Genomic DNA, 19,008 nt, shown 5'->3' with positions numbered 1-19,008 from the left:
GTGTGTGTGTGTGAGTGTGTGTGTGTGTGTGTGTGTGTGTGTGTGTGTGTGTGTGTGTGTGTGTGTGTGTGTGTGTGTGTGTGTGTGTGTGTGTGTGTGTGTGTGTGTGTGTGTGTGTGTGTGTGTGTGTGTGTGGATCTCTATCACTTATAAATTATTGTAAATGCTGATAAACAGAGACGAGACATTGCCGCATCAGTTAACCTTCAAGCCAGGGAGAAGCAGCATCATAAAACATAATGGCTAGCTGCCTCACGCCTCACTTCGTGGGCGGCGTGGCGTAAACACTTACAAGGCCTGGTTGTCGTTGGTCGGGGTGTCTGGGGTAGCGGACAGCAGGCAGTGCAGGGCCGTCTCGGATACTGATGTGGGCGTCTGGTCCAGGCGTGCGGCCAACTGTGTCAGCTCGCTCACGCTCAGGGGACGCTGCTCGCCTGACCGCCGCTTCCGATTACGCAGAACAACCTGTTGCGGGAAAACACACAAAACAATGTGGTTTTTCTTCAAGTTCAATAAAAGAAAAAAACAATCCAGTTATCCAGAGTGCCGTACTGTCTACACCACTGTTGCCTCACCTTGGGCTGGGCGGAGTCCTGCAGCGAGGGGAAGAAGGCCATGCGCTCTGTGGTGGGGGTGTTGTCCGTGGAGGGCAGCGGATCACGCGAGCCTCGGAGGGAGCCCTTGGTGGATGTGGCTCGCTGCGTGGCGGTGGAGGCGTCCATGTCGTCAGAGGAAGCAGACTCAACATCGCTCTCGCCGGTTGTCAGTTCACCAGAGGCATCGCAGGAGTCCTGCACGCAGGAAGCAGACAGGCGGGCCTCGCGGCGCTGGGAGGCGATCCACTGCTTGACCCGGGCTTGCTTGCTGCCCGCCGCGCCCACCAGGCTGGCGTTGAGCTGCAGCTGGAGATGTGGCCGCGGGGACACCACCGGGGGCGGCTCATCGCCTTCAATCGGCTCCCGCACCAGCCGCTCAGCGCCAGACACGAGCAGGTTCAGGGACTCCTTACTGATGGAGCGCTGAGCCTCAGGGTACTGTGTGGGCTGCTGCTCAGCGCGTGGGGCCTGCTGCTGTCCCGGTGTGCCTCCATCGCTGCCAGTATCCATGTGCTCGTGCACCATGACCTCCTCCTCGGTACCGCTCAGCTCGTTGTCGCTGGACATGTTGGAGTTGAGCCAGTCAAGCTCCTCGGGCACCGCCGTGTCAATGATCTTCTGCAGGGCATCGTGATCCACCTCCTCATCACAACTGAATTCCAGCCTGGTGCGGATCGACTCCCGACACAGCGTGCTGCTGCGCCGCCTCACCTGGTAAAGCCTGTTCTTGGCCGGGTCGCCCTCCACCAGGTTAAGGTTGGCCTGGCAGGCGGCGGTGGCGGTGGAGGTGTGGGTGTTGGTGGCAGCCTCCTCTGTGTCGGTGTCCTGGTGTTTGAAGTCAAAGATGGCGCAGTTCGGTGACGGTCGCTCAACGTTTGTGCAGCTGGTCTTGGATGGCGAGTCTCTCACGCCGCTGATTTCACTACTTCCAGACCCTTCATTCAAGGAAGAACTCAAGTTGAGGCCCGAATCCTCGGTGGTCGCCGGGGAGCTCACCACAGTGTTGCCGTTCACTTGATTCATGTTCTCCATTTCTCCTTCTGTAGTGATGTCAGCAGTGGAGGACTTGTGGGTGTTGTGGATCATGTTAACGTCAGCAAGGATGTCAGGAGACGTGGTCAGTTCACCACAGCGAGCGCGCACTGTGTTCAGGCCGACACTCCCCACCATGACGGGGTCTTGGTTACCTGACGCTGAGCTGCTGCTGCTGCCGATGCTGTGAGCCCCGTCTGGAGTGTCGCAGTCTGGACTTGAGGTGGAGTCCGTGGTCCCTTGCTTGTGTTGGTCAGGTTCGATCACCATTGGCTCAGGGCCAAGGCAGGGCGGGGGGGACGCAGAGTCATTCGCTGGCGTCCCGGTCACACACACGTAGTCATCCTGGAACACACCAAGTAAAGACAGCGTCACATTTTGCAACCTCAAATTATCATAATTATGAAAGAACTATCATGCCACAGTATCAGGTCTACGTAAGATTAGCACAAACAACGGACTATGAGCATCACAACATACATAGATCATGCACAGAAACTGTACGAGGGAAGCTGCATCTCTCAACATTGGGAGCATAGTTGGTAATGTGATGTATAACACAGGTAAATAATGCAACTCGGGAGGAGCAGGTGAGGTTGGGCGCGTGTGTCCACTGCCAAGGCTACACTGAGCCAATGCAAACATGGACAAACACTATCAGCGGCGTCCGTGCCCAAGCTCACGCAAGCCCTGCACCTCCCGCTCCATGACACATCACAAACTGCATTATCTTCTTTATCAGGCGTTGCCAACACTTACCTCTGTGTCCACGGTCTTTAATGACCCACCTGAGTGACAAATATACCTACAAGCTAAAACATACGAAGCAGTGTAGCGTCAACATGCAAATATGTGATGCAGATAAGGATTACGCCAAAGTATAAGAACAAAACTTAGTGGATAGGAGACAGGCAAGTCATGCATGGGAGGGGCGACTGTTAGGTGGGAGGTGATGCAACAGGGGAACGCTGCTGTGTTTACCTGCGCATGTGTGTGGCTGCCTCCCGTGACTGCCGGCGAGGGCTGGGCCGGTAGAGGGAGAAAGGAAGACGGTTGAGTGCAGGAAATGACTTCCCTGTCCTGACACAACAAGACCCAACACGAGGAAGGGTAGGACGTGGGAACGGAGGGACGGAGGGACGGAGGGAGGGAAGGAGGAAGGATGGATAGGATGCTACAGAGAGGAGAATGGAGCGAGAAAAGGCTACAGGATAATGGAAGGACAATGGAATGACAAAATAAAATACAAGTAATTATTAAATATAGAAACAGACTTTATAACATTTGGGAAGACAGAACAGATTTGATTAATGCAGTGTTTGTCTCAAGTGATCTACGATTACTTAAGCAAACAAACCAATAACGTACTGAGAAGAAACGTTAAACAACAACAACGAAAAACGATGGAATTAAGTAATCTAGAGAGAGAGAGAGAGAGAGAGAGAGGAGAGAGAGAGAGAGAGAGAGAGAGAGAGAGTGAGAGAGAGAGAGAGAGAGAGAGAGAGAGAGAGAGGAGTGAGAGAGAGAGAGAGAGAGAGAGAGAGAGAGAGAGAGAGAGAGCAGTCACTGGTCAGCCGGGAATAGCTCAAAACGCTGAAGCAGTTGACACTTAAAGCTTCCAGGACTCAAATCCACCAACGTGAGGAAAGTGAAAGTGAGGCGAGTCAGCCAAGCAGTGTGGGGGGAGTGCACAGGAGGCGGCGGTCAGGTGCAGTAGGTGAAAGGAAGCTATAAGAAAAATAAATAAAAAAAAACGACCATATGTTGGACCAAGTAAACACAGCTCAGTGCCAACCCAATGCAAACCCAGACGAGTGCCAGCCACAACTAGGCCTGGCACCACTCCCACCACTCCCCTGCGCCCTGACTCTCCCAGCCAGTACAGGCCAAAGGGACGGTGCAGGGAGGACAAGCATCACCATCTTATCTGAACACAGGCAATACTGAGCGTGTGGCAACGTGTGGTGTATACACCTAACCCCACAGATGAAGCTTAGCAAACTTTTCAAACTTCAGACACAATAACCAGCGAGAACACACCTCCTTGGGGCTCAAGACTCACCTCAATGTAGGAGCCAGCTTCCGAGAGGCTGGAGTCGTCGGCAGCGGACCAGCGCAGCGTCCTGGCGCGGCGAGTATAGTGGCGGGCGGCAGGGCGCGGCGAGGGAGGGCAGGAGGACCCAGAGGTTGAGCCGCAGGAAGCCGAAGAGGTGGACAGTCGGCGGAGTTTGCTTACCGGCTCATCCTCAGACTCGCTGCCCGACGTGCTCTGAGGTTCCTGCCGAGGAGAGGAAAGTCACACACTGCTCCCAGACTTCACCAAGGGAGAATAGATTTTTTTTTTTTTCGCGACAGTGCAAGATAAGATTAGCATTTGTAGAGTGAAAAATGGCAGCGTTGGTGTATGTACGTATATGTATTATACTTAAAACCAGCTGATTAGATAGTTTATAGATTGCACCATCAACTCCCTAAACACACACACACACACACACACACACACACACACACACACACACACACACACACACACACACACACACACACACACACACACACACACACACACACACACACACACACACACACACACACCAATCAACTGCCTCGAAAAATCAATATCAACGCAAAACCCTCTCAATAATTGCTCTCCTCTTTTTAATAATCTGTAATAAGCGTCGCTATTCGTCCCACCTGATCCCTTTAACAGCCGCACCGGCATCAGGTGTGTGAACATGACAGCGTTAATTGCTCCTGTTTGCTGTGAGGCGCCTCGCTTTATGGATCCCTATTGGCGGAGCTCAGTGTAATATGGACTTCGCCTCAATCACACTTGATTGATCTGCGTGCTGCTGTTTACACTGATAAGCGATTAGAGCGAGCGACCGAAGAGAGAGAGAGAGAGAGAGAGAGAGAGAGAGAGAGAGAGAGAGAGAGAGAGAGAGAGAGAGAGAGAGAGAGAGAGAGAGAGAGAGAGAGAGAGAGAGAGAGAGAGAGAGAGAGAGAGAGAGAGAGAGAGAGAGAGAGAGAGAGAGTCAATATCAGCCACAATGATGCAAAGCTAGCGACTGGTGACATCAGCTTCAGTCTCGATTACAGGAAGAGGTCACCTTTCCACCACCACCACCACCACCACCACCACCACCACCACAGTGCACCCCACAGTGGAATCAATAGGAAGCTTAGCGGCTTAATCTCCACGACTCAGCATCTGTCGCCTGCAAGCAATTCAATAACAGATTCTTGCACTCCAGACACGACACGCCAAGCAGCCAAGTAATTCACCCAAGGCTGGATTCTTGGCGCCTCGTTCTCTTATCAGGAAGGTTTTCAAAGACCACAGAGATAATTAGTTAGGTTATCATGTGTTTTTATCCGCTGATATGCAGAGTTCTTGCAAAACTATCAATATAAACGTGATAACACCCTTGATAACCGTAGCAACTCCAAGTAAAGCCTGGCAGAAGTTGTCACGAGACGTAGGAAAGAATACGAGTACATTCCTTTAATTCAAACACCTTACTTTCTCCAGGACGAGATGGGCGGAGGCTCTTTTCCCTCTCCGTCGTTATAAAATTCGACGCGCCAAAACGTTAAGCTTATGCGTGACTGTAGAGTTTAGAAATTCGTGGCGCGGCAGCTGCACGGGTCTAATCGCAGTTCATTTTCCAGCACAGAGGATCCATCAGGGACTCGACGCGCGGGGTGTGGCGACCTGGGGGATGAATGAGTCGGGGCTGCATGCGGAGAAAAAAGTGAGCAGTAATCCTCTTTAAAAAGCGATTTAGGCCTCGGTGGCAGAAAGGATCGGATATTAGGGGTGTTGTTAGTCCCGTCAATGTGTTTATCTTCCATCAGGGGCGGCCACGGTGGCGACACTGGAGGGAGGAGGGAGTGGGTGAAGGGTGGTGATGGAGCCTATACAACAAAGGGCGCACTGTCCCCCAAGGCAGCAGCAGACCCGGTGATCGCTTTGATGTTATCGCTTCATATAACACCCGCCAGACTAATCCAGACACCTCGTTTTCTTTTTAAGACTCGTTCAGTTTCCAAAAATAAGAAAAAAATAAATAAATATTTCGTACATGACAAAAAAAAAAAAAAAAAATCTTCCCGTGTTCTCAGTCCCAAAAGGGAAGTATAATGCATTTTTTTTTCGGGCGCATCAATTTGCATTAATTTCGAAGCCTTTGATACGCGAGGGAAGAGACACACGCGACCATGATGAGCAACTTCCACGGTGCTCAGTGTCCCTGGGAGCCTCCTGCAATCCTACAGGAAGGAACCTCGGCACTCAAGGATACATCTTCCCTGCGCTAGATACCAAGGATACGTGACTGGGAAAATAGGACAGAGAGAGAGAGAGAGAGAGAGAGAGAGAGAGAGAGAGAGAGAGAGAGAGAGAGAGAGAGAGAGAGAGAGAGAGAGAGAGAGAGAGAGAGAGAGAGAGAGAGAGAGAGAGAGAGAGAGAGAGAGAGAGAGAGAGAGAGAGAGAGAGAGAGAGAGAGAGAGAGAGAGAGAGAGAGAGAGAGAGAGAGAGAGAGAGAATACTAATAGCTACTGAATTAAACCACACCCTTAAAATCACCTGCCTTTACCTGGCCATAGCTTCAGGCAACACTTAGGACAAGCCCCCTGTGAGGCATCCAGGGTCACCTTTACAATACATCCCCCTCGCTGTCCTAAGTACCCACGTCACGGAAATACTACGAGATGAATACCTAACCATCTATTTCCAGCCAAGCATTCCATTCCACCTGAACCAAAACCATTGCTTCTTGACTTGGGCTCTTAAATGTATTGCTCCCTCATTAGTTTTATTTTACATAGAGATTATTAGACAGATTTATATGGGTGTTTTTCTTACTTATGATGTAGATTTTGTTAAACTATTACTGGAATCATGAAAACATTGCCTCTATTTGTTTTCTATGTAAGAGCTCTGGCCAAGGACAACAAAAAGGCATGAAGGCGGCCAACTAAAGGTGTCAGTTACTAGAGGTGAGCCAAAAGGATTATCCAAAACTTAATATATTTGAAATAAGGAGAGAGTTTTATGAAGATGTATTTGAGAGATGGATCCGCAGGCATTACGAGTCCTCCCAGCCAGTCAGTCCATTCCTAATCTAATCCCCCCTCCATACTCTACCGCCACCTAATCCCACTTTCCTTATCCCTCCCATGACTTAATCCGCTATCTTGACACGAGGGACTAATGGGTCATGATACAGACGCTTATCACTACTATATAACAAGCCAGTCAACCCCAGTCACGTGACCAGCTTCGAGGGAGAAAAAAAAAAGGGGGAGGGGTGATGTGGAATTTCACGGATATTTCTCAAGTCTCAGTTTTTGTTCGTCATTCAAAAGCAATAATTTCGGGACCGGATCTGATGTCCTTGTTACGACAATTGCCTGGCGATGACAAGCAGTTTAGGTGTGATGGAAGGCGAGGCTAATGAGGGTATTACTTTGTACGGGTGTGTTCTCGCATTCCTCCCACCAGGTATGGAGTGAGGGTGGTCTCGCTGTCCGGCAGATCCCTATGGCGTGTCCGGTCTCTGTTTCTGTCAGTCTCTCTCTCTCTCTCTCTCTCTCTCTCTCTCTCTCTCTCTCTCTCTCTCTCTCTCTCTCTCTCTCTCTCTCTCTCTCTAGAAGACGTTCTCACAATTTTCACGTTTCTATGATTCTATTGATAATTTAACAAGAATTCTGTATCTCTAGTCTGGAGAGAGAGAGAGAGAGAGAGAGAGAGAGAGAGAGAGAGAGAGAGAGAGAGAGAGAGAGAGAGAGAGAGACCACCTAACCCAATATCTGAGATCTTTCAAAACAGTCCTGATGAGATCCCGAAGCAGTCAAGAACACGAGAAGTAATTCCTTTATAAAGTGACACATGATGAAAGAGCCACGGCAGGACTACCACACCGACAGCAACGAGTACCAACATCAGCCCCCTGCTCCACCGCTCATCACGGGAGCACTGGAGCGAGCGGCGCCTCACTCATGACTGAAATACGTAAACACACTCGTTCACACCCCTCTGAGACATCCGCAAGCCATTTACCTCCCGCTGCGACCAAGTAAATGGCCTCGCTTTGCCGTTGCGGTGGCCAGGGGAAATGGAATCAGTAGAAGTGTCAGGCTGGTTGTATGGTCAGTCAGTCGCTACAGTATATATGTATCCCAGTGATTTGTGTGGTATTTCCCCGTGGCGACCAGCAGCTGCCTTTATTGTACTGGGCACGGTCAAGAATTCGCAGCTCTCTCTCTCTCTCTCTCTCTCTCTCTCTCTCTCTCTCTCTCTCTCTCTCTCTCTCTCTCTCTCTCTCTCTCTCTCTCTCTCTGGTCCTCTTTCCCTTCTCCAGTTTCTAGGGTCTCTTTTCCTCCTCCTCCTCCTCCTCCTCCTCTTATGCCACATCATTTCCCTCTCATTTCCAGCTCTTCTTCCTTTCTCCAGTTTCCCGAGCTCTTTTTCCTCCTCCTCTTCCTCCTACTACGTCACTTTTTCATTTCCTTATTCCCTCAAATCTTCGCTTCTCATTTGTTCTCTCTAATTTCAGTTTCTCCATTTTCTTTTAACAGTTAATCTTCTCTAGTGTTCGTCTTTCTTAATTTCCAAAGCTTTTTTTTTTGTTACTACTTCCTTCTTCTCATCCTCCTCCTACGTCACTTCCTCATTTCCTTCTTCCCTCGCTCCTCATCTGCTCTCCCACTAACATTTCCTCCCTCTTTCCTTTAATCCCCCCTCCGGTTCCTCCCACCTCACCTTCCGTCCCTCTGATCGAGTTCTCCCGTCGGCTTATCCATCCTGACCCCCACACCCGTCACGCCTGTTCGCCAGCAACCCTCCTGACGAAGACATCTGGTTGGACATGGGAGGTTCGGGGTCGTTGGAGCATATCAAGGGTGGATGAGGCCGTTGAGGGGACATTTGCGAGTCACACCCGGTCATCTTTGGGTCACTTAAGTAGATTCACTGCTCCGTTTTCTATTATAGTTGGGTGTGTGTTGTTGGGTTTTTCAGGTTTGCGTGTGTCATTGGGTTTTTTTTTCAGGTTTGTGTGGGTGATATTTGGTTTCCGTTAGTTTTTGCGTGTCTTAGTTTTTTTTTTCAGGTTTGTGTGAGTGACATTGTGTTTCCATTAGCTTTGCGTGAGTGCCGTTCTTCAAAGGACTGTGTGACTTCTTTCAGTTCCCAATAGCAGGATGACCATAGACGGACTGAGCCTAATTTAATGGTTCTTGTCATTCATAACATCGAAAACTTACTAAATGTTCATACGATCCATGCCGAAGATAATGATGTACCAAAGAAGGCTCATGCTTTGCTTACCATTACCATTATTAGCGTTGGTGGTGCAAAGGTTTCAAGACACTTATCCTACAATTCTTAACTATGGTTTCTGATTCTGTTTGTGGACCGGTACCTCAGTGGGCCTTTTTTTCTTTTAATTTTGTTGCCTTTGGCCGGTGCCCCTCCTACATGAAGAAGAAGAAGAAGAAGAAGAAGAAGAAGAAGAAGAAGAAGAAGAAGAAGAAGAAGAAGAAGAAGAAGAAGAAGAAGAAGAAGAAGAAGAAGAAGAAGAAGAAGAAGAAGAAGAAGAAGAAGAAGAAGAAGAAGAAGAAGAAGGAGACGTAAGAATGGAATAAAAGAAAAGACGCAATTTCTCTCTCTCTCATCTGACAGTACGCAATTTTTTTCTTCCCTTCTCCCGGTCAACAATCTGATACTTTCCTACAAGACAGGAAGAAGAAGAAGAAGAAGAATCAGTAGAAGAAGAAGAAGAAGAAGAAGAAGAAGAAGAAGAAGAAGAAGAAGAAGAAGAAGAAGAAGAAGAAGAAGAAGAAGAAGAAGAAGACGACAAAAAGGTCCTAATGTTTCCCTATTTCCTCTACCACCAAGAGAACACCACTACTCGTAACACTCATCGTCAGCGTCTCCCAAAGTGCCGGGGGATCCTGCGGCCATTGCTCCTTTATGGCGTTGATGTGACAGGCCAGCAATGATAATAATAATAGGAGTGGAAGGGGCGAGATGGAGATAAAGAGGGGGAAGAAGGGGGGAAGGGAAGCGTGGGTGCTCCCCCTCTCATTTCGGCCTCTCCCTCTCTCCCTCCCACTCTCTCCACGCCCCGGTGAACAGCAATTATCCCAGTCACTGCTGCAACCACACGCATTACCCGGACAGAGAGAGAGAGAGAGAGAGAGAGAGAGAGAGAGAGAGAGAGAGAGAGAGAGAGAGAGAGAGAGAGAGAGAGAGAGAGAGAGAGAGAGAGAGAGAGAGAGAGAACGGGAGGAACGGCGGGAGAAGAGGCAGGAGGGAGTTGCGAGGACCCGGGAATGCAGTGAGGAAAAGACGAGGGAGTTGAGGGGGGGAGATGAGAACCAATATGAAGAGATTAACAAAGAGAACATGTGACAGGGAAGTGAAGTCGAGGTAATGGAAATACTGACACCGGCAGAACATGAGAACGTTCCTTTGCACGTGGTAGAATTCACACGACTTTGCAAGGACGTGATGGGAGAAAATGTAAGGAAAATATGAGTAAAATGTGAGGAAAATATGTGAGAGTGAAGCATCCAGACCATGGGAGAGGACAAGGGAGGGTCAAGGGAAGGCTCTCCACGGCCTCTCTTGTGTCCATCACCGCCCTTATGTCCAACTCAAGCTTTCTCCCTCCCTCTCCTCCCTTTTCCTCCCTTGTTCTCTCTCTCCACTCTCTCCTCTCACAAAGCCACCCGCCAACTGACCCATCCACGCACACACGCACACACACAGCACCATATCAATGTCCCCATCCCACCTACAATTAGTGAAATATATACAGCTAATATTCCAGTTGGCCCGTGTATCTGCTAAATATATGATCTGTAATTACTAACTATATCGAGGCAATATTTAATAAAAGGCCAATATGCTACATACGCTTCACAACAACACAATTGAACGTTTAGAGTGACGGATTGACTAGTGGGTGGTGCGCAGGTGCTTCGGAATCTGGAAATGAATACGAAGCCATTGGAATAAGAGAGAGAGAGAGAGAGAGAGAGAGAGAGAGAGAGAGAGAGAGAGAGAGAGAGAGAGAGAGAGAGAGAGAGAGAGAGAGAGACTTGAGTAGATGTTATGGAACTTTTTTACGTTCACAATATGCATAAAAAACCTGACAACTTTTACTAAATACATCAGAACTACGTACTGAGAGAGAGAGAGAGAGAGAGAGAGAGAGAGAGAGAGAGAGAGAGAGAGAGAGAGAGAGAGAGAGAGAGAGAGAGAGAGAGAGAGAGAGAGAGAGAGAGAGAGAGAGAGAGAGAGAGAGAGAGAGAGAGAGAGAGAGAGAGAGAGAGAGAGAGAGAGAGAGAGGCGTCATAACTTTGCAATATCTAGAGCCTTGTGTTGATTTGAGATTCTCGTTACACTAGCATAGCTTCAGCTGCTGCGGCACATCCCCCTTACCTTACCTCGCAGCCTCCACACCCACGCGTTATATCACGGACCCAACGCATCCAGCCTACCGGTTTATGTTACACACTCATACGCAGCACTGGTTTAGTATCGACACCGCTTTCCTCTCTCCTGTTAACAAGCGCGTGTATACTGCCATCCCATCCCTGTCTCTCCAACTGAGTAACGTGCCAGGTGAGTGCAGCGGGAAATTCAGTAGTGTACGTCGAATAATTTTTTCTCTCTTCCCGCCGCTCGTAGTATCAAGGGTCTCTGCACGAACTTGAGGAAAGGTGGGGAAAACAGTGCAAATGACGTTTTCTTGATATTTTTTTCGAGGTTTCAGTTCACATAGATAATATAATACGTGTAGTCAGCGTTTAAGATCGATAAAACCATATATTAATCTGTATTACTAGAATATAAAATGAGGAATATGAAAGCAACTTTACCATTTATCATTGATAGTTTTCCTTTGCAATAAAAAAAAGATGAATGTAGTAATGTACAATTGTCTCGTTTTCTCCCCTTAACATGATAGAAGACTGCCGTCAGCGAAGCATACCGTGACAATTTCTGGGTACTGTGAGTCTCGAGGCAATCTCAATCTCCGTTTTCCGCCGCGGGTGACAGGCCGGGAAGGGTAGGATGACTTGACGCGCAACAAAAGATTTTCCAGTCGTCATGGCAACGTTTGCAGCCTCGGCGCAGCGTGATGGTCACCAGGAGGCGGGAGGTGAGCTGGAAACTCACGCCCCATGCCCGCCTCACTTCCTCGCCAGCCCCAGGGAAAAAATCGCTTCTTTCATAATGTCCTGCCTTATTTACTTCAGTAACACGTTTTCATATTTCTCTTCTAACTCCCAGGAAACGTTTGTGCATTATTGAAAAAAAAAAAGAAGGAATAAGGAGATAGCTACTTCAACAACTATGAAAATATCGCCACGAAATAAAGAAAACATAGTCATGGTTGAGGAAGGCAGCAGCAGCAGCAGCAGCCTTCACTTGTGCGGGTGACACATATAGTCAAAGATCCTACGGAGGACGAACCCTACTTGTCTCCCGAGGCTTCGCAGGACCTCAGGTTTGGCCCAGATGTCCCTGCAATCCGTCAACCTGACATGCAGGGCGGGGGGCTGATCTGGGGTGTGCTGCTCCTTCCTGATGGCGCCTAGTCCCTGCCGGAAATACTGCGAGGCGAGGCTGTATGGCGCAGGACCGTAATGCTCTGAGGCTCGAGGAGCACGGAGCAGCGTGTCGATGTGGGCCACGGCGCGAGCCACTCGCACCTGGTGGCCGCGGATGGTGACTCGGCCGCCGCGACTCAGGCTCATCCGCACCTTGTGAGTGTCAAGCAGACGTCGCAGGGTGCAGCCGTTGGGACCAATCAGGAGGCTGCGCTCGTGGGGGTTTACCCTGACCACCTGGCTGGTGGAGGAGGTGGCCACAACCCGTGAAGCCAGGTCAGCCTTACCGCTGCTGGCCCTGCCGACAGACGGGCCGCCTTTCCTCGATTTTTCCTTCGTCATAAAAAAATATTTGACGTCTTCAGTGAATGTTCGTTGCGTGTTGCAGCGAGCGCTGGCACAGCTCAGGCGGCGCGGTGGCGGCAGAAGGATGTGCGGACACTGTATAAGGATGTCCTCTTAAACCGTGCCACAAAAACTTATTCACAAGCATGAACTCACAACAGACGCTTCCTCGAATACTACCCCCGCCTCTCTCTCTCTCTCTCTCTCTCTCTCTCTCTCTCTCTCTCTCTCTCTCTCTCTCTCTCTCTCTCTCTCTCTCTCTCTCTCTCTGGCACTAAATCTGGGCAAAAGAGGAAATAACTCAGAGAGCAAACAAAGGAACGACAAGCGAGTTTCCCGTGTTTTCCAGTCTCGTAGATTAGTTAGGGTTACTTGAGAGAGAGAGAGAGAGAGAGAGAGAGAGAGAGAGAGAGAGAGAGAGAGAGAGAGAGAGAGAGAGAGAGAGAGAGAGAGAGAGAGAGAGAGAGAGAGAGAGAGAGAGAGAGAGAGAGAGAGAGAGAGAGAGACTAACGTAAATCAAATGCATTCACACCCGAAACACGTGGCCAATATAATGACATTCCTCTGTTCGCAGGTGAGGTTTGCACAGGTAAGTCCTAAACACTGAAGCCAAAAGCGACACTTACACATACAAGGCTTCAAGACACTTATCGTAATTTTGTGTATTCTTTTTAAGCAACTCTCTTTTGGGAATGGGATTTTCAGCCGGCATTTTTTTTTTATTTATTTGCATTTTTTTGGTGTCTTTTAGTTATCCTTGGCCAGAACATAACAAAATAGACAAAGAGAGAGAGAGAGAGAGAGAAATAAGTGAAAAAAAAAGACTCCACGTAACTCCTCCTACGCATACCTGACAATAAAGGTAAATAAATAAAAAAAATACAGGAAGACTTAGATACCAATTCCCACAGACAGGTAGACTAAAATAATTCCCACATTCAGGTAAACAGTCACACGCGGCCCTGATGCGTCCGTCCCTCTGCAAACTTCCCAAGCTCCTCCCTGGGCCGGCATTAATGACTCGTAACTACAGCCTAACTGCCTTTTACTTTTTACGACGTGGGTGGAGAGCTATAATCAACCCATTAATTTCCGGTGATAGGGCGTGGGCGTGTGTCTGTGTGGACGTGGGAGGTCCTGAATATGGGTTGGTATGGGAGTTTTGGGTATGGGGACTCTTGGGTATGCTGATGGGCTATGGGTCTATGTATGGGTATAATCAAGACTTGTTCCCTTTCAAGGCCTGATGGCTTCTTGCAGCTTCCCTTATTTTATTGCGTTCCTATGTTCACTTAGAGAAATTCACTCTTATCCTCTTTTCATTGGGTACGATCTCTTAGGGTATAGGTAACGTGGTGCCTTATGGGTCTGCGTTAAGTTTGTTCCCATTCACATTAATAAAGCAAGATGGACCGCCCACCAACTTTAATCTACTTTCCTTCGATTTCGCTCTTTTTCTCTTCACACTGTACCACCTCTCCTCGCTTCACCCCACTTCTCTGCACACACACATACCCATTCAGTGAGCGCAATTCACTCCTATTTTCCCTCTACCACTAGGCGTTAGGAGCTCTTGTGTGTGGGTGGACGTGACGGTGGCTTATGGGTGTCTAAAATATGGTGGTATAGATAAACCAAACTTAGTCCCTTTCACTAAACGCAATTCACTCTTATCCTCCCTTCACCACTGAAGATTAGGAGCTCTTGGGTGTGAGTAGACCTGCTGGTGGCTTGTGGGTCTCTAAGTTAAGGTGGTATAGATAATCCAAACTTCACTTTCACCCTCCCTTTACTACTGAACATTACTTAATTACCGGTAGTAGTTAAGTCATAAAAATGTGAATATCGAGCAGCGTTTCAGAATTAAGAGCCAGGCAATGCAAACAAGACCCGCCGGCGCCACGACACACCCAGCGCCGCCACGCCCTCGGCAGTGCCACTCTCGCCACACCCACGCCCCACACGCCCCCTCCCGTGCCATGACCATCAGGGTGACCACGCCCTGCCACCACGCATGACCAAATGTCTACGCGCAATTGATTCCCGCTCATGTGTGTGTGTGTGTGTGTGTGTGTGTGTGTGTGTGTGTGTGTGTGTGTGTGTGTGTGTGTGTGTGTGTGTGTGTGTGTGTGTGTGTGTGTGTGTGTGTGTGTGTGTGTGTTTTGGAGGATATTCTCTCTCTCTCTCTCTCTCTCTCTCTCTCTCTCTCTCTCTCTCTCTCTCTCTCTCTCTCTCTCTCTCTCTCTACATAATCTTACACACCTTTATCAACTTCACCTCTGGCTCGAAACAAACACACATTCCTAAACAAATCTCGCGGAAAAAAAGTACTAAACTAAAGCCGTGTTACATTTCCATTCCAAGTGACTCACCACTGGCAGGTAAACACCCTCACAGCCTGCCCTGGGTGACTGTCCCTACACCCCGTGGCGCCACAGGTGTACAGGAACCACCTCTCTCCTTCCCTCGAACAGACTTATCCCTGGGGCGCCAGCAAGCCAAACAAGCGATAGTGAATATAACGAGCATCCAAACTTGATATCTAGCCACTAATTAGTAAACACTATTAGAATTAAATGATAAAATGATAAGAATATCTGTGCTGATAAAACTGGTGACCCATGCCTGGTAAGAAACGAGACGCCATTGATTACGAGTATGTGTCCTCGTTGTCTCCCCTTTCCTTGCATACAACTTCAATCTTGCGGTGGTTGATAGTGATGGCAAACACACGCCATGAATATCCTTGAAGATAAGAGACAACAAAACACCACACAGACAATGATAAAGAGGCAGACACAACCTTCCCCACAAATCATCCTGCACATCTTTTTCCGGGTTACCATCTGCCCAAACACGGTTCACCTGAGCCTACCTGTCGCCCAGCTGTCACCTTCCCACGGCCTCTCACCTGTGAAGAAAGAAAACGGTACATTAAAATCACGCGTCACATCACACAGTACACATAAAATACAAAAGTGATCAAGTGCAACAATACGTACTGACTAAAAAATGCTTCCTTAATAATTCACTGGCCTGACAACGAACAACTGCTGACTAAACTTCCTGCTGGCGCTGATCTATATCTTACACTTATTTTTACGCCTCAAAAACACAAAAAAAGCAGAGACATATATTCCAGCTGAGAGAGAGAGAGAGAGAGAGAGAGAGAGAGAGAGAGAGAGAGAGAGAGAGAGAGAGAGAGAGAGAGAGAGAGAGAGAGAGAGAGAGAGAGAGAGATACCAGAACAAAGCTTTCTTCCTTTCCTAGACAGTGTCCTCCCTCCTTCCCGCCCCTCCTTTTCCCTTCCTTCCAAGACCTAAGTGGGTATAAACACGCCCGTGCCTCGCCTCCCCGTCCCTTCCCTCTGATAACCTTTCTCTCCCTTCGAACCTACATTACCTCCGTCATTTAAGGCAGTGTTCGGGGTTCTCCTCGCGCCACGCCCACCACGGAAAGGCTAAATCAGACTTAAAACCTTCCCTTTTCAAGCCAATACTCAGACACAGGATCTGGGAAAGTATGGCTTCGTCTGGCAGTATATGGGTAAAATTGACAGTCTTTGGTGCTTGGTGACTGGTGACTCACTCTCTCTCTCTCTCTCTCTCTCTCTCTCTCTCTCTCTCTCTCTCTCTCTCTCTCTCTCTCTCTCTCTCTCTCTCTCTCTCTCTGTGTGTGTGTGTGTGTGTTTAAAATAATGCCAGGTTAAGTGGTTGGATTCAAGAGAGGGAGAGACATAAGAGAGATGAATGAGATGCAGAAGAGAATGGAAGAGAGTGAGTGGGAAAGGTTGAGTGAAGTAAGAGGGGAGAGGCGGGAGGATGCGGGAGGTAGGGAGAGAGAGGGAGAGAAGGGAAAGGGAGGGAAGGAGGGGGGTTAGCTAAACTGGTCCCCCCTTCACGACATAATGGGAGACAATAACTTGAACAGAGGTCATTCGCTGTCGAGAGAGAACGTTGTCTCTCTCTCTCTCTCTCTCTCTCTCTCTCTCTCTCTCTCTCTCTCTCTCTCTCTCTCTCTCTCTCTCTCTCTCTCTCTCTCTCTCTCTCTCTATGAAGGAAGGTCGGCTGCGGTCCAATAAAGACTAGAGAGACACAAGGAGCGCTGACATTCTCGACGTGAAGCGTAAGATACTGCGAAATATCAACCTGAGTCGCGGTGCTTGTGCAGGAGAGAAGCTTTATTGGCTGGCCCTGACCCCCACGACCCAGCCCACGCCCCACACGCCACGACGCCCTCACGCCGCCCCGAGACTTCCCTCAATGCACTTACTTCATCGTACAGTCAGTCTTTTCTTATCCAGGTTCTGATGGTGTGTTGTTTTGATACTGTCATAGCACCACAACTACTACTACTACTACTACTACTATTACTACTACTACTACTACTACTACTACTACTACTACTACTACTACTATCTAACACCAACAAAAACAACAATCATCAAGAAGAATCAAAACAAACCTAGTAAAAAAAAATATCAGTAAACGAATCTATCACCCAATTAATTCAAGGGACGACTTTTGCACTCTCCCGTCCGTGCCCGTAACGTGATAGCACCGCATTTGTAGAGAACACTGCACGACCCCATCACAGTTTCAACTATTTACAGACCCATTACCACAGTAGCGCCGGTACCTCGCTAACGTAATTCCCCGCCGAACTATCGCAGGGAAATATGAGACCAGCACCGGGGGGCAATAAAGGTGACATTGCCGCTTCGTGAATCTATAAACACTGAGTCCCTCCGCACCTCGTCCCTCGTCCCTGTTGACCTCTCCTGTAATAACGCTCGCTCAACCTGATCCTCCGTGCGCTGCAATATCTGGACGCTTCTTGTTAATGAACGTGAGGGGGAGAGATAAAACGAAAAAGTAGAATTCTTCCCATCATTAATTCATGTGACTCGTCCGCGATTATTTTCTCTCGTGTTGCGATATTCTTCGTTTTATTACATCAACTTTGTGTCATTTCAATTCCTTTAGTACGTGATCGTTTTCTCTCGTGTTGCGATATCCAGTCACGCCGTGCCACTTGTGATGCTGAATCTAATCTACGTATGCCGCTAGTTTTGTAAGAATCAGTGTGCTTTTAATTCTTATCTACGGTAAATCCAGAGACGGCTGAGCATGAACAGTGTAGCCAGAACCAGCAAGACGCGCCCCCCAGCATCTCTCGACCCGAAAACGCCTCATTTAGTCTCACTACTTCCATTTATCCACAAAAAAAAATAAAGAATGAATTCCCAGCGGCGGCAGAGGAGGAGGACTGTAGCGAAAACCAGCGAGACTCAGCATCCCGCGACCACGAAGCGAGACGTGATGCTGGAAAGTGTGTCGCGCTGACGAGAATTGACGGAGGCTTGACAGACGTGACGTGATCCAGGGCGCAGAAGGATGAGAGAGAGAGAGAGAGAGAGAGAGAGAGAGAGAGAGAGAGAGAGAGAGAGAGAGAGAGAGAGAGAGAGAGAGAGAGAGAGAGAGAGAGAGAGAGAGAGAGAGAGAGAGAGAGAGAGAGAGAGAGAGAGAGAGAGAGAGAGAGAGAGAGAGAGAGAGAGAGAGAGAGAGAGAGAGAGAGAGAGAGAGAGAGAGAGAGAGAGAGAGAGAGAGAGAGAGAGAGAGAGAGAGAGAGAGAGAGAGAGAGAGAGAGAGAGAGAGAATAACAGCACGTCTTAAGCCTGTCCAGGTATGTAATTTGTGGTCCTTAACTGAACGCAGAAGCCAAGCGGGTGGGTGATGACAGTGGGTGGGCGAGGGAGTGGATGACTGAGTGGGTGAGTGTACTGGGAACCCCACCCACCACGCCACTGCTGCTCCCTTCCACCACTTCTGAGGGACGTGAGTGGAAAGATGGAGCGACAGAGTGAGGGTGGGATGAAAAATGGCAGCGATAAGAGACGTGAGAGAAGCTGCTGTGTAATTCTCCGAGTGAAAGACGTGGGAGGTTATAATGAGATAAATAATTCCCCTTCAGTCACGCGGCTGCTGGGGCGAGGCGAGGCGAGGCATCCCATACCTGCAGCTTCTTAAGGAGGGCATGGAGTTAAAATTGGGTACTTGTCATTGCACACGAGAAGGAAAAATACAGATTGGTACAGAAAATTAAGCTTCCAAAAGAGAGAGAGAGAGAGAGAGAGAGAGAGAGAGAGAGAGAGAGAGAGAGAGAGAGAGAGAGAGAGAGAGAGAGAGAGAGAGAGAGAGAGAGAGAGAGTATACATGGCTCTCTGACGTGATGTTTTGGCACTACTAGCAAGCACAAGGAAGGCACAGGGCCAACCAGGTAGCCACACCCTAGACACACACACACACACACACACACACACACACACACACACACACACACACACACACACACACACACACACACACACACACACACACAGGTAGTCAAGGCCAGACTTCTTGAG

The 19,008-nt window shown here is 48.8% G+C and overlaps 1 protein-coding gene across 7 annotated transcripts in view; it reads right to left on the bottom strand.

Annotated features, from left to right (window-relative positions):
* Window positions 1-19,008, bottom strand: part of LOC135089148 (klarsicht protein-like) — a 321,886-nt gene that overhangs the window by 40,717 nt on the left and 262,161 nt on the right. For 6 of the 7 annotated variants that reach the window (XM_063984433.1, XM_063984434.1, XM_063984435.1 and 3 more), the window contains 4 exons: window positions 3,691-3,906; window positions 2,610-2,651; window positions 576-1,973; window positions 293-465 (listed from right to left, as the gene is read on the bottom strand). In XM_063984433.1, coding sequence (XP_063840503.1) covers window positions 293-465; window positions 576-1,973; window positions 2,610-2,651; window positions 3,691-3,906 — 1,829 coding nt within the window. The remainder of the gene's footprint in view (window positions 1-292; window positions 466-575; window positions 1,974-2,609; window positions 2,652-3,690; window positions 3,907-19,008) is intronic. The other variant, XM_063984436.1, reaches the window with a different exon arrangement.

Source organism: Scylla paramamosain, chromosome 32 (assembly GCF_035594125.1).
Source record: "Scylla paramamosain isolate STU-SP2022 chromosome 32, ASM3559412v1, whole genome shotgun sequence".
Lineage (NCBI taxonomy): Eukaryota > Metazoa > Arthropoda > Malacostraca > Decapoda > Portunidae > Scylla > Scylla paramamosain.
Note: the sequence above shows the minus strand (reverse complement) of the source record. Positions and strands in the feature narration are given on the sequence as shown.